At 36.8% G+C, this 14,753-nt stretch overlaps 2 protein-coding genes across 2 annotated transcripts; both read right to left on the bottom strand.

Moving 5' to 3' along the window:
• Positions 1 to 2,442: 2,442 nt before the first annotated feature.
• Positions 2,443 to 10,237, bottom strand: LOC139939932 (obg-like ATPase 1). Its single transcript, XM_071936095.1, has 13 exons — positions 10,077 to 10,237; positions 8,928 to 9,039; positions 8,519 to 8,589; positions 8,075 to 8,090; positions 7,599 to 7,655; positions 7,265 to 7,392; positions 6,730 to 6,905; positions 5,947 to 6,024; positions 5,469 to 5,566; positions 4,851 to 4,991; positions 4,474 to 4,570; positions 4,040 to 4,162; positions 2,443 to 3,752 (listed from the first exon to the last, which is right to left on the bottom strand). The coding sequence occupies exons 2-13, from the start codon at positions 9,023 to 9,025 to the stop codon at positions 3,645 to 3,647; spliced, it is 1,191 nt and encodes a 396-aa protein (XP_071792196.1). The 5' UTR covers positions 9,026 to 9,039; positions 10,077 to 10,237; the 3' UTR covers positions 2,443 to 3,644.
• A 2,733-nt stretch (positions 10,238 to 12,970) lies between these two features.
• Positions 12,971 to 14,676, bottom strand: LOC139939988 (death-associated protein 1-like). Its single transcript, XM_071936177.1, has 3 exons — positions 14,505 to 14,676; positions 13,900 to 13,999; positions 12,971 to 13,519 (listed from the first exon to the last, which is right to left on the bottom strand). The coding sequence occupies exons 1-3, from the start codon at positions 14,539 to 14,541 to the stop codon at positions 13,354 to 13,356; spliced, it is 303 nt and encodes a 100-aa protein (XP_071792278.1). The 5' UTR covers positions 14,542 to 14,676; the 3' UTR covers positions 12,971 to 13,353.
• Positions 14,677 to 14,753: the final 77 nt, after the last annotated feature.

The following is a 14,753-nucleotide window of genomic DNA, read 5'->3' as shown; positions in this document are numbered from 1 at the left end:
TTGGATCTACCGAGCACTGAACCAATAAGTTTTACCTCTTAATTTGTCTATATCAGTCTTAAAATACATAGGACAATATCGTTACAATACACTTGCTCGAATAAACCCTATTTATAGAATGATAATGACAGCTAACTGGTGTAAATTGGCATAATTTATAAGGGTGTTTTATGTGCAAAATGTCAGAGGTCATTTAGGGCGTGTAGAAACGGTGACATTGCTTTATGAATTACTTTGTCAACACCGAGGCGTCCCGACGGCTGGGCGGCATAAAATATAATTATTTCATTTGAATGTAGAAAAACTCGTCTTTTGTAGAAACTAAAATGATCACTTTCATTGTCCGTTATGCACGATTAAATGTTTTGAAAAATTCATGTTTTCAATTAAGTTTTTCACCATTAGGGGAAGGAAGGACATGATGAATTTCCTGTCAGAAAATCCAAACAAATTTAGTCAGAGAAAAATATATATAGGCCACGAAAACCCACATTGAAAGCTAACCATGGTACATGTATATGTATATTTAGTTGAGTTAGAATGAATGCTTCCATTGTACATTTTACATAGTTAAATGCATATCTTAAATTCTAAGGGAGCCACACAAGTTGTTGACTTTTATTTATGAATTAAAATGAAAACTATAGGCGATGACCAATGTCGTTAACACTTAATTTATTCACAGGAAATTCGTTCCAATTACTTTCAATTCTTAACCAACCGAACACACCATATCAACAAGTGGTAGGCCTGCTGTCGTGTAGTCAACGTGAACCCAATATACATCTCCGGTCCAGAGGAGAACTAAGAATTGTTGGCAATTAAAATTTGTTGCCAGGTAATTTGCACTAGTGTACCCAAGGGTGCACTATGGGGGTCGCTTTTCTCTTTGACGATGCCGCCCACTATGTCTTTGATGTACCGCCTCACTGCCTGGTCACGAGCAGGGTGTCCACTAGCGCCAACCAACAGGGGCTGATGGTTTTACATAAAGATCATCTGTCCAGCCCGTGACCATCGTTTAAAATGGTTTAAATGTCAGCATGGGTAAAAAGGACAAGCTGTTTTTGCTCACAAAGCACGGGAATTCAACATATAGGCTGGCTGTTTTTAAACCGTTATGTTAAAAACAATCATACTTTCACACTTGTCACCCAGCTGAGTGAGATTCGTGAAGTATCGCGCCGCGTGTCCCATATATGAACACAATAAAGACAACCCGACCTAACGACGTTCCGCCCATTAGGGTGTACACAAGGGACATTAAGGCGGTCGTGTGGGCGGACACTATAAAGGGGGTTTAGCGGATCCGACGCACCGGCGGCCTACTGAACCATGAACTTCTGCAACGAGCACCTAGTGCTGAGTGACCGTCCGTGAAGAAATGTTACGTCTCGGGTTTTTTCGTTGTAATGGCAAACTATTCAAGATAAAAAGAGGTCTTTGTAGATTGAATGAGGAAAATTATAGCTGAAGAGATTGTGAAATTTCATACCTAATTTGCTTACATATAAAAAATGAAACAAAAAACCCCAAACGTCACTAACATCAAGCGAAAGAACAAAACAAACACGAGCAGAAAATTAATACAATTGTTTATCTTGTGGGAAAAAAAACGTTGTCAAAACCTTTCAAACAAAAGGCCAATCAGCACTTTAAAAACAAATGGGCCCGATGACGTTTCGACTCTAGCCGGGACTTTCTCGATGGCCGATTTTATTTTAGTACACATAGCATTTTCTTGCCCCTGGATGCACAGCAAGTTTCATACAACTTTTACAGTTTTCACACATTTTATTTAACTTCTGTTCTGTCAGCAGAAATGATCGAGGAATCAAAAGTGAAACTCTGAAGTTACGTAATACCACTACACATCACCATTTGTATTGTGGTATCTTATTTTGCTTTACAAGTAAATTATCTATTTGAAGCTCGGCCCAGCAGGGGTCCGTATTGTTCGGCTCGAGGGCAACTTGAGAACCGACTTGGTCAGGAGGCATCTTCAAGATGGACGAGTCAGATCTCGAGGTCTAGACTTATTGCCGCTGAACCCTATAGGGTGGGCGGGTATATGGCTTCGTGTTACGTAATGACCCAACCGCACCCGCCCCCAAGGTTTAATTATTTAAGAAAAGTAGTGCCCTTCAAGAATAACAAACGCCCACTTCTTGCATACAGTGTTTACTGAAAGCACCGAGGACTGGTTGACGTAACGGCAAATTCTTTCACTTTCGGTCCAGTGGTAATCCCTTGGACACATTTTTCAATTGGTATTTTGATTTAAAAAGATGACAATTTCAATAAAGACGACCGATTTACATCAAATATTTAATAAAAACAAACCAACTAAATTTGAGAAAATGTTAACCAGGTGCGCTTTTTCAGAGTAAAACAACCGACCCCCAAAGCACACAAAAACATTACAATAAATATACACAATCCTATTTGTCATTTCATTCATTTATTCGCCCCAAGAAAAATAAATCTCTTGTCTGACATAGCCAACTAAATACCAAAGGTCAGAATTTATTATTGTTTTTACGAGAGCTGACCTACAAACAGAAACCATTTTGAAATCACATCTTGATTGTTTTCATTTTCTTAAACACTGAATTGTTTTTCTGAATTCGCAAAGTGGATTCTGGGAAAGCATTGAAAAGAAATTTCAACCAATGGGAACATAACACAAAAGGGAACACCCTCATGGAAACTTTCAAATGGATTTTCTCCAAAAGGAAATTCGCATAAGTTGAAAACAATGAGTTCTAAAACAATTTGAAATTGCACATCTCTAACTGATATTATGGCATTTTGTAAGATAAAAAACAATGACAGGTCAGAGGTTCTTCACAAGATAAAAAGGTGATAATTTTGAAAAACTCTGAAATAACGTGTAAGTTCAATTAACCAGACAATACCCCAAACCCTCATAATTGTTCATAATTTTCATTGCATGTGATGCTCTGTATAACTCGAACTCAACCACTAATTATAACCACAAAGTTGGAGCGTGTTTTAACAAGTCCAAACAGACACGTTTCCGAAAACTTCCGGGAGCTACCCGAATAGAAACAACCAAACAGTTCCTTAAGTAGGTACATCCTTGAAAATTAATTATCTCTTTACTCCTTTACACATCTATGAGGAAATATTGTATTGGAAAGCTTCAACAATATTGTAGACTTGTTATACCGTCCTCTATTGTTTATAATTGATTAGTGAATTTGTATTCCATCTAAGATGGCTGATCAGTGAGAATAAACAAATCCTGAAACAGATAAATCAGTCCTTCCAGACTCCCAGTGGTTAAGTACTAAACACCACATTTTTGCTTGCTTGGCCACACCGCAAATATCATGTTTTTAAGCAAATAATGGCACATGATTCAGCTCAGAGAAAATCCTAATGTGTTTAAAGATATATTTCATTGAAGATGCTGAAAATGAAAAGAAAATATTTGTACGAGTAATGTTTTTCTTTCTTAAGAAACAGTCAAAGTTCTTGATAATCGACACAACAAATTCATTAAAGATACAAAAAAACAGTACTTTCTGCAGATTAAAAAAACTACTGAATCTTGTCGGCTTCTTCAGACATCTTGTTGCGATGGTGATTTCTTAATATTTATTTTCTTTATGGCTTCTCTACTTCTTCTTATCGCTCAATCCTGCTCCAGCATTGAATTTAAAATGAATAATATCACCGTCCTCCACGACGTAATTCCTTCCCTGTTGTCGATACTTCCCAGCAGCCTAAAAAAAGTAATTAAAATAATAACGACAGTTCAATAACACATTGGGTAATAGTCAACAGTTTGAATTGTTGATCATAAAAGCAATGTTACTATTTTCCATCCACTCATTTTGTTGACCGAGAGATGTAAAGACGAGGTACAGAGATAAAGGATCTTTTATTGTCAACCCTAACAAAAGTTTTGACAAATATTAATTTACAATGACACATAAAAAACATTCATTTAAAGCATTCAAGTTCAATCCTTTTTCAAAAATGGTGATAAGCAAGAATGAAAGACACTCACTTTGACATCATTTTCAGTGCCTAGCTCTTTGAAGTCATTAAACTTCATGACGTCAGCCATGATAAAACCTTTCTCAAAATCGGTGTGGATTTTTCCAGCAGCTTGAGGGGCCTTAGTGTCTCTCTGTAAAGAACAAATAAACTTTCATTGCCTCGGTTACTGAGAGTTGTAAGCTATGCTAGGCCCAACAACAATTAAACCAGTGCTGGTAATAATAATAATAATAAAATGGCTACAAATTTACACTTAGCAATTAAGATAAACAGATAAAGATTGCTTAAGAAAATAACAAACGTCCAATAACAATGATTTCAAATTAAATCATCCTCTGACGAAACACGTTACAACCCTGGCTTTTGATTAATAAATGTATACTTGTAGATCAATGACAACAAACCAAAACAAATATTTTCTAATCTAATCAAATCTCTGACCTGTATTGTCCATGCCCTGACTTCATCATGCCCTGCAGTAAAGAAGTACATCAGCTGTAGTGCTTTATAGCCTGTTGTTATGATCTTGTTCAGAGCACTGCGATAAATAAAATGATCAGGAGTTCTAATTACATTGTACATGGTTTCCTTACTCTGCTCGATAAAAGTTTGACTCATAATAAAGTATAGATTTTGCACTGAGTATTTTTGAAATTACTGTCTTGAAATACATCTATAAGATCACAGTTAGTCGACTACAAAATACACATACACATTTAAAAACAAATATTATTCTGAGGGTGATTTTATCAAAGATATATTAACCAAACAAACAACCAGTCAAAAATACTCCAAGAAGGACACACAGATATACTGACCTTGTGACCTTGGACTCTTCGAAGAAAGCTTTCTTCTCAGCTTCATCCATGTCAAAGACTTTGTTCTCAAAGGCGGCGCTAAACGGAATGATTGTCGCACCTGGGTCATTCACATCAACCCATTCTTTAATCTTTAATAACCTGAGAGGAAAAAACAGTGGGATAAGGCGGGGTTAAGATTTCACTATCACGAAGCAACTTTGTCTGTATCTGTGAGCGAGTGGACCTAGGAACTCACACCATGGGGATTGGTTGGGATTTCTACACCACTGAATGTGCTTGGGATCTTGCTATCGCTGGGTAGGATTATAGGTCTCATTAAACAGTTATTGCAAATGGGAATTCAGTACCCCAACACAGCGGAATTATGAGCTCAATAAGTAAGGTTGGGACCTCATTATCACTCGAGTTGGGTAATGATCAAGTATCCATGAGATTAAAATATATTAATATCACTGAAGATATTCTGATCTCACTCACTATCAGCCAGTTGGATTGGGATCTCACTATTGCAGAGTCAGATTGGGATTTCATTGTCACTTTTGGTTTGAGATTAATTAGAATCCAAGTGTCGCAGGTTCATGGCGAGTCATTTGATGATTTCTATTCTCATCTTACCATTTATTCTTCTTTCTTATGTAGTCCCTCTCTGATAGATTGACCAGATAGATCATTGGTTTAGCAGTGAACAGCATGTGCTTGTTGAGTACCTCAATCTGTTCAAGGAAATGGACAACATTGTTAAAGTGTCAAAGACCACTATCCATACCTAAGATTCAAGAAGTTATAAACCTCTGAAAAATGAAGCGCACTTCACTTGGTCATTGGAGTCATGAGAAAGTTGTAAGAAAAAAATCTGGCATACCCCGGAGAATGGCCACCCTTGCTCTAGAGAGCAATAAAACCCTGGGGTATTCTTGAAACGTGCAAAAGGAACACCTTAGAATAGGGACATAGGTGGGGAGCGTGTAAAAGTGCAACAAGGTGACTGTGGGGTCAAAAACTCATGTTGCCTCCCAGGGGCAGTATTCCAGGGATAAAGTGTGAGAAGGGCTACATTGGTCAGGTATTATTGTTATCAGTAGAGTGTTCTCACCTCAATTCCGTTCCATTCCTTGTGTCTTATTGGCCTCTTGTCCTCGATCACATGTTTCTGAATCTTGAACAATGCATCCTAATAAAAAATAAAATATTACAATAACATAATAAAGTAGATGATAATGATATTTAATTTTTGGGGTTGAACAAAGAATTGACTAGAGTGGGCATCGACCTCCGGATTAACGCGCCAGCGCTCTACCAACTGAGCTATCTAGCCCTATGTTGGCGGTGTCCCCATTTTGTCAATGTCTTTTAGTATTTTTTATTTCACTTGCACAGCAAGCACTATAGACTTGGTGCTTTCTCAACCCTGCAGAAAATCTAATTTCTGCAAAGGTGTAAAACTCAAAATACAATTTTGTATACCAGATACTTAATCAAGGAATTAAAGATAGATATTTTATTTAACCCTCCTACTGTGTTACCATTCGATATCATCCATTGAAATAATGATAGCTAAACTATGCCAGCCTACATTCAATGAAAGATAGACAGTACAATGTTTCACCTCACTTAAAACACTATTATTGCACATCAGGTTGACTCAGTGGTTTCTTTCCCTGTCTTTTAACCTGTGTGGACCCCGGTTCGAATCCCCCCTCAGACTGGAGCCTTGCATGTGGATTGGGTTTAGGTCCCTACCTGATTTGGTGGGGTTTCCTTCCACATCTAAAACTGAACATTTCTTCTTGTTTCTTAGTCATCATGTTATTGGTGCCAATGCTGTTGGATGTGAAATCATCAAATAAAATAAAAAATTAAAATAATGATGACTTACGAATTCTGGTTTGAGTTTCTTGTCAACCCCTCGTGCAGTCTTCTTCTCCATGTCTTTGACCCTCTGCTCAAGAATACTCTCATCTTTAAGACGGAGCTCCTCAAAGATGATTGCAAGATCCCTCACTGGATCCACATCCCCTTCCACATGGGTAACATCATCATCTTCAAACGCCCCTAGAGAGAGAGAGAGAGAGAGAGAGGCAATCAAAGAAAGAGCAACAACATATCAACAAAAGATGTAAACATTGTCCCTTACTGGATACAGTTTTACAGCACCAAGTTTTCAACACACCTGAGCCAATTTCATAAAGCCTGTAAGCAAGCAAAGAAAAGTCCTGCTTAGCAGAAACTGGTTACCAGCCAAAATTCCATTAAGTTTGCATTGTTGCAACTGGTGTCCCACCTAGTTTTTGGCTTAGCAAAGAAATTTGCTGAGCAGCCTTTCTGCTTGACAGCTTTATGAAATTGGGCCCAGGTAATAACATCAATTCAGAAGACCATGTCCAAAAAGTAAGAAACAGCTCTCAACTTACTTGAGAGATGAAAGAGTGCATCACAGGCACTGACATGGGATAAGAAGGCGTTACCAAGACCCTGGCCCTCATGGGCGCCCTTGACCAAGCCAGCAATGTCAGTCACATGGAGGAACGCTGGTACTTTGCTGTAAGGATTAAACAAAACACATATTTGAAAGCTTTTCTGGCTCATATGTTTTCGTAAATACCTGTGACAGTATATCCATTCACATTGGTTATTAAGAGGAGGCAATATTTAGAAGTTAAAAACCTTGCAAGGTATTCCCGCGGTCAGGAGTTTAAGACCTCGTCACCACTCTTTTATGGGATATGGTAATTACTGAAGTCTTACCTTAAAGGCTTGTGGAACTCACAAAGAAAGTCAAACCTCTCATCTGGTACTGGTACCCTATGTACCTAAAACAAAACAAACATACATTTTTGATAAAACCTTCAGTCCATCACATAATACCCAACTGAGCAATAAGTCATAAAAACTTGCTAAGCACATAAATATATTGCTTAGCAGGAATAGGTTCAACCCGGCCAAAACACCATACAGTTTACGTTGCCGAAACTGGTACTTGACTCAATTCTTGCTTAACAATGAAACTTACTAAGCAAAATTATCTGATTAAAAGCTTTATGAAATTGGGCCTTAGAGGTTTCATTCACAACAAAGCAATAATGGAGCAACGAAAAGTGGCAAACAAAAGCACCCTCTTGTGTTCAATGTATATTGGATTACATCCTGCAATAAAATCCCACAGACAATTAGTGGTTTTTGTAAAGCTCAAATTATTAAGTAGGATGAGAATATGTGTATACTTATTTTCATTAGGTTCTGCTCACAAAGATTCCAGGAAACAGCAACAGTACATGAAAGAGAATAAAATAATGTCAGTCAATAAAATTATATTATCAGTCATCACAACTTGTCTCAACAAAACAACTCTTCACACTTGATTTAATATTACACCATTGACATTACATTTAGGACCAAGATTGGGTTGTTTTTCAAAATGACGCAGCAAAGAAACAAAGTCACCAAAGCAATTATGAACAGATATTTCACAGGGTTCTCTCAAAATATGAAAAGGAACCCTGACCAACACATAAAAAATATTAAAAAAAGAGTTTTACCAAAATGTGATTTATTTATTTTACAAACTTCTACTAGGCCTGCTAATAATAATTATTTGAAACATGCACAATCCACCCTACTGTATGCAATTGTGTGTATTTGTAAGGGATAATATTCTTATTTCTTACCGATGGTACAAAATGGGAAGTTTTCTGCTGCAGCTTGACTTTTAGTTAGAACATTGAAAAATGTTGATTTTCTGTAAGAAAAAAATTATATAAAAAAGAAAATGTAACAACAAATAAAGAAGCAAATTTGTTTGCCCTCCTTTGAACAATTGGAGTATAGAGAAAAGATCCATGTTTGTTTTTATACGGTAGTGTCCTGCTCAGTTGGGGGGGGGTAAGTTTCTTAAAAGGCCAGAAATGGTTTCACGCATTTGAAGAAAATAAAAAAATTGCTTGTAAAACAATCCAAGACAAATTGACATTGTATGTAGATACTTCACTGCTTGTCTGAAACTTTTTCCAGTAAGCCAAAGTTGTGAACAGTACAGTCAAAAACAACAATTTTGTTTGAAACCAGCATTTTTCTTACCCAACATTTGGCAATCCTAGAATACCACACTTCAGAGATGTCCCAACTCGACCAATAAGAGGAGGGAGCTTGACTTCTTGCTTCTTCTTTGGAGGCATTTTTCACTCTCGAGCTGCAGACAAAGAAAAACAAATACTGTGGGAATTTAAAGTCATACACAGAATATAGGGGGGGGGGGGGTCTATAAAGAGTATAGGGGGGGGGGTCTATAAAGAGTATAGGGGGGGGGGGTCTATAAACCTTCAAAATCAAAGTGCTGGACACTTTTGGTTAACCCCGGCTACCTGGGTCTACTTCAAAACTAGACCCAGCAAGAACTGGGGCTCTGTACTCTATTTAAGAATGTTGATGCAAGTTAAAGTTCAGAATCAGATACTTAAAAGAATTGTACATAGCCCCAGTTACTGGGTCTACTTCAAAACTTAACTTGGAGGGCATGAATATTTTTGTACAGATAAATGCTACGTTGGTATATTACTGTATAATATACTATATAGTATAACCATGGATGTAGAAATAACCCTCCGTCCTTCGGATGTTCCTCCATCCTTGCTTCCATCTTCCCTTTTGACTGTTGCCGTCGAGAGGATGGAGGGTTTGGTTAGCGCAACTTTCTGCCTGAACTGTTCCTTATCAATAATCATGCTTATAATAACGCATGTTAATTAATTAAGTTGAATGATTCATGATTTGTACAGAAAACAGCACTCTGTGTCCGAGCTCCATATATAATTTATAAATAATAATGTTATTGTTATGTTACTTGTTGTTAGTTCATAGTTACAAGCAGCCAACAGAACATATTGAGAAATCTCCTTAAAATAAATAGCAAAAATGAGACAAACCTATGAAATTTCTAACAAAATTAGCAATAAAATTATATAGTGTCCCTGTGCATTATACTTATACTATAGACAGCAACGAACCATGGAGCAATAAGTTAGAGTTATTAATATTATGAACTGCACCGACTGAGCATGCTGAGTAACTAAGTGAGGAATGTATGAAATCCGTCAAGCTTGTGCTGCTGTTCAACTTCAATGGAGGTAGAAATAGGGGAAGCAGAAATAGATTACATTGTCATTGCATTTAATAGTGTAGAATGGCGTTGACAATTCAGCAAGGAAATTATTCAAACATAAATCTTACCTGCAAGAGGCAGAAACTGACTCAAGTTTACAGATACAAGGGCGTGCCAGACACTGAACAAGCAAGTTTGTCAGATAGCCTCCTGTGATTACTTCTTGCACAGGAATTGCAGCATGGAGGAACAAGCGATATTGCAACGTGTGGTGCCAATGCAATAACATTAGGTCTGGCTGCCGACTCTCCACTTTTGGAACAATTTGGTTTATGATCAAGGGTCCGGGTCCCAGACCAATTTAGCATGCCCTAAAATGTCGGATGGAAGTGGATGGGGCGGGAATTAGGCAGGAATGGGGGGGGGGGGTAAAATAGATTCTGGTAAAGGGCATTTCTCCATCTTTGAAGTTGCAAAAAAAAATACCCCTGCATCACACAGGTCTGAAGCAGATTGATCTTTACAATAAGATTATCCGGTTACGGTTAGAAGATACACAAATTCAATGACCAGAAAAAGGTAAAAAAAGTAAAGACAAAACATTTTCATTTTTTTTAAAGGTATTTATTATTTCAATTGAATAAATGAATAAAAGCATTAAGATGTTAAACAAAATAAATGACTTTGAAAGCAAGACAAAAGTCCTGGTGTCAAAACAGCATAAAATTGCCCTTTTCTTTACTCTGTAGTTGTTTCTTGGGAAAATTAAACTTATTAAAGTATCAGAGAGTCTTAAAGTTCATGATTTGATTGCCACTTGTTGGAAGAACAGACGAATTTGTTGGAGACCATTGCAGTATTCTTCAAAAGAAAACTTGCAAAGCAACAAAATATGTAACATTATGAAATATGGTTTGTCAGCACCAAAGCACACTTTTATAGAGAAACATTTTCAAGTAAACTTAAGAGTATAGCCATGGTATTCCTGATCGTGTAGTTTCAAAGATTTCTCATAAAATTAAACCCTTAACAATTTCAAAGAAATAATATGGCACATATATCTATATAATGAATGGTGGTCAAGAACTGGTGCGACACTTCTGAAGGGAGTACAAATAGACCGAGTCTAACTTGAGCCTGACGTTCTGTATGTAAGAGATAATGGCCTCAAGTTCTTATGATGAAGCGCCATCTTATTTTAATGTTGACAAACTAGCCAGTAGAGTCAGATCCCTAAACATGTGTACCAAGTTAACATGTAAAACATGGCAGCCATGGCTAAAGCTGTTGCTAAGAAGGTTGCTATGGGCAGCCTGTGCTTCAAGACTTGTGCAAATGACAATCAAGCCACATCCACAACTGAACCTTAGTCAAAGCATCACTAAAACAACATCAAGATGGCTTCATTACAAAAAGAGTGTCTACCATACCAACTTGGTTTTCAATTACAACACACCACGTCGTATCTTTCTCAAGTTGGAGGTTACATACAGTGAACACATTTCTCGGAAAGAATGGCATATAGCTTTCTCAACATCTAGCTAACAATTCATGCATTCAATTCTTACTTATACTGTAATGTCCATTGTAAGATAAGAATTGTATTTCTATGAGATGTTCCTTATGATTGTAACATACTTTTATAAAAATTAAACTCACGATTTCATGATCAATCTTCTTACTGGCATTACAAATGTTAGAAATTATCATTTATTTTCAAACTTGAAGTGATTATCCCTGCACATAAAATAGTTTAACAGACATGATTGATAAAATGGCAGAACAAATAAAATCTGATTGAAATAAGTCTGATTACTGTGCTCAGATCATGCTTGAAAAGATCCATTCTATGAAAAATAAAAGAATCAAATAAGATTACTGCTAACATCACAAACAAAATATATATTTGACTGTATCAGCTGTAAATGATACAAAACAAGTTTGTAACTGCATAATATCAATAAAGAACAATAAATCTTGTCAATAATGCAAGAGTTGTATGTAGTAAAACATGACAATTTAGTTATTACTGGAACACTTATTTGTGAGCGAACAAACTTGGGAAATTGAGAAGAAAAACAATGAGTTATATATCATTTAACTTGAATTTGTAGTAAACTGTAACTTGTGCTAAATAAAGAGATCTTGGACAGCAAAATTCAAAGGAGGAAAATAACACTAACAAAGTTTGAGATACAGACTTTGTTTAATTTAAAAGACAGTTTGTTTTTTGCTTTCTTCTTAGAGCGCTTTTGAATTGTCATAAATTGTTTACAATGGTTGATTTCCAAAAATTACACAGAATTTGTCTACACGATTAGTTAGATTAACTTACGCCACATAAGTAAATTTGTATTTCAATGAAGACTCTTTTGGACACCTGGTGGCAGAAGGCATACTAGGTAACTCATTCATTGTTATGTTATCCTGAGCATGTGCAAACTTCCAAGAACGGTGGATTTATAGGCAAGTCAGCTGCCACCTAGAGTCCCCAAAAGTCTGTCATTGTAGTTGAAATTTTTACCAGGAATCCAGCATCTATCTCTTCAAAAAAAGTTGAAAATCCTTAAAGGATGGAATATTGAGATAGTAAACTTTAATTTCTGTAAGATCTTCATTTAAGATTCATATAACAGCTTTGCTGAAGGAAAAAATGTCTTTGCATTGCTCAATCCAAAATCAGGCCAAACCAGGGAAAGTGACTCTACATGATTTTGGTGTAGTTAAATATCAACAATTTTTGGCAAGTTATTAAATGACTCAATTCCCTTTTAAAACAAAACAAATATAGATTAATGTGAAAAATAGAGGGGAAAACAAGTTAAAGAATAATCAGAAGTCTCATTTGGTAACCATGAAGGAAAATAATTTCCTTCCTCCATGTGTTTTAACCAAACTAAACATTTGTTTGGAACTTCAACACATCATGATGGGCCTTCAAAAAAACCTCCACACGTCAAAGAAGACAGTGTTGAAAATGTAAAGCATAATTAAGTCCACAAATCCCACCACCTCTTTGTTAAAAAAAAAGTTGTGATTTCGAAAACAATCGGTCAATATATGTGTTTTTGTTCAAAGATGAAAGCATTACATGCAAAATATTTTGGCATGGGAATATGGATAAAATGTAAAATAAATCTTGACAGTTTTCTTTGTAATCTTTTTTTGTTTATTAAACTTTAAAACAGGTCGTCAACATTGTTTGACAATACCTTTAAGGTATTTTGTTAAGGACCTGCCATGAATTATTCATGATGTAAAACAGGGTTGTCAGGCAGTAATGTCACCACACAGTATTGTAAAACCTGACAACTCCTTCGCTTACATCAACCACGCAACCTTCAACCTCCTTCTCAGATCTCTTCCCAACATGATAGCGCAGCCTGAAAGCAAATTGTAAGCTCTCTATTTCCGGGGCTGGTTTAGATGATGATTCTGTTTACCCTGAGGCGACTTCTGGTGTGAAGGTTGAGGCTTATCATGAAATGCACGTACAGCATCCGGTGGAAAGTCTTTATTCCCCCTGGACAGGGCGCCAGAGATCAAAACTTGAACATCAGGCTTGGGAGGGCTAGAGAAAGAAGAACAATAAATACACAAGTGAGCGATTTCTAAGAAACGTTAACAGACTTCCATTATCCTTCAATTTTCCTGAAAGTTGTGAACCAGTTGACAAGAAAAAACTACAAAGCCCTCCTCTAGTTTGTTATGTAAAGCATACTAATCCTTCACTTGATTTTTGAGCCTTTTTCAGGCGTTGTTAAACCCGCATTGAATGTTGTTTGGCCGACATTAAGTGTGGCAGGCATATATTTCTATAATGGACTCCTTGTACGTCCTTCTTTCACACACATGGCGATAAAGACAAGGTCCATCCAAATATAATTTCTGTGCTTTTCCAAACTTGCAAATCATAGCCAGCAACCATCAGCGAAGCCCTCGATGCCTCACCTTGTAGCTGGGCCATATTCCTCTTCCTCTTCTGGGGTCATTTCTTGAGGCTTCTCATGCGGTTTGGCATTCTGCGTAATTCGCATGCCTCCTGCTTTGACTATATAAAGAGAAAAAGAGAAAAATCAACAAAACAAATCTTAAAAATAACAGCTACATGATTAGTATGGATTGTATTTGTATCCGTACTATTTTATAATACTACAAATTAAAAACATTTATTTTATTTTTAAAGATTATGGTTAAATAACTAGCAGAGGTTGATTGAAGGTAGTTAAACTTAAAGAGGGCTTTCGCTCAGACAAAATGTCTACATAGTACAACATCGTAAGTTCAATGAATTAATGTAATGTGAAAATAATCAGAAACAGATACCAGCTCTACCACAATGCCCACCCACACTTCCAGTCCCAACATGCCCTCTACCAAAGGCTTAAGTTAGACGAGGCCACCTAAGCAGTTAGGGAGGGTCTACACCATCAGGTTTGCTGCAGAATTGCGAATGCTATTTTTGCACAACATACCAGTCAACTTTTTTTTTGGGGCATTTAAATTTTACGATTTGGTTGGGCAACTCAAAAAGTGTTTACTTTAAACTTCAGTACCTGCAGGTGCATGTCCAGCTTTCAAATCCTCAGACATGATGAAGTTTCAGAGCTTCTTTCTTGCGTGTTACTTGCAACTGCTACCCTTGCAAAATAAATGTGTTCGTGTCAAAACGCCCGAAATGTGTATGAACTGTATGCTCCGCGCTGCTGCAGCATGCGATGTGATTGTGCGTGTAGACGTGACGTTGTGCCAAGATTATAAACACCCACTGTTTACGTTTTTGTGACCCTGCGACCCTAGACTCA

This window comes from Asterias amurensis, chromosome 7 (assembly GCF_032118995.1).
Source record: "Asterias amurensis chromosome 7, ASM3211899v1".
Taxonomy (NCBI): domain Eukaryota; kingdom Metazoa; phylum Echinodermata; class Asteroidea; order Forcipulatida; family Asteriidae; genus Asterias; species Asterias amurensis.
This window is presented reverse-complemented; position numbering and strand designations above follow the sequence as displayed.

Excerpts from the sequence above, each read along its gene's own strand:
- LOC139939932 (XM_071936095.1), bottom strand. The coding sequence starts at position 9,025 with ATGCCTCCAAAGAAGAAGCAAGAAGTCAAGCTCCCTCCTCTTATTGGT. Across the intron at positions 6,025-6,729 it reads AGAAACTCAAACCAGAATTC|GATGCATTGTTCAAGATTCA; the intron begins GTAAGTCATCAT and ends ATTTTTTATTAG. Across the intron at positions 4,163-4,473 it reads TCAGGGCATGGACAATACAG|AGAGACACTAAGGCCCCTCA; the intron begins GTCAGAGATTTG and ends TGTTCTTTACAG.
- LOC139939988 (XM_071936177.1), bottom strand. The coding sequence starts at position 14,541 with ATGTCTGAGGATTTGAAAGCTGGACATGCACCTGCAG. Across the intron at positions 14,000-14,504 it reads AGCTGGACATGCACCTGCAG|TCAAAGCAGGAGGCATGCGA; the intron begins GTACTGAAGTTT and ends CTCTTTATATAG. Across the intron at positions 13,520-13,899 it reads GAATATGGCCCAGCTACAAG|CCCTCCCAAGCCTGATGTTC; the intron begins GTGAGGCATCGA and ends TTCTTTCTCTAG.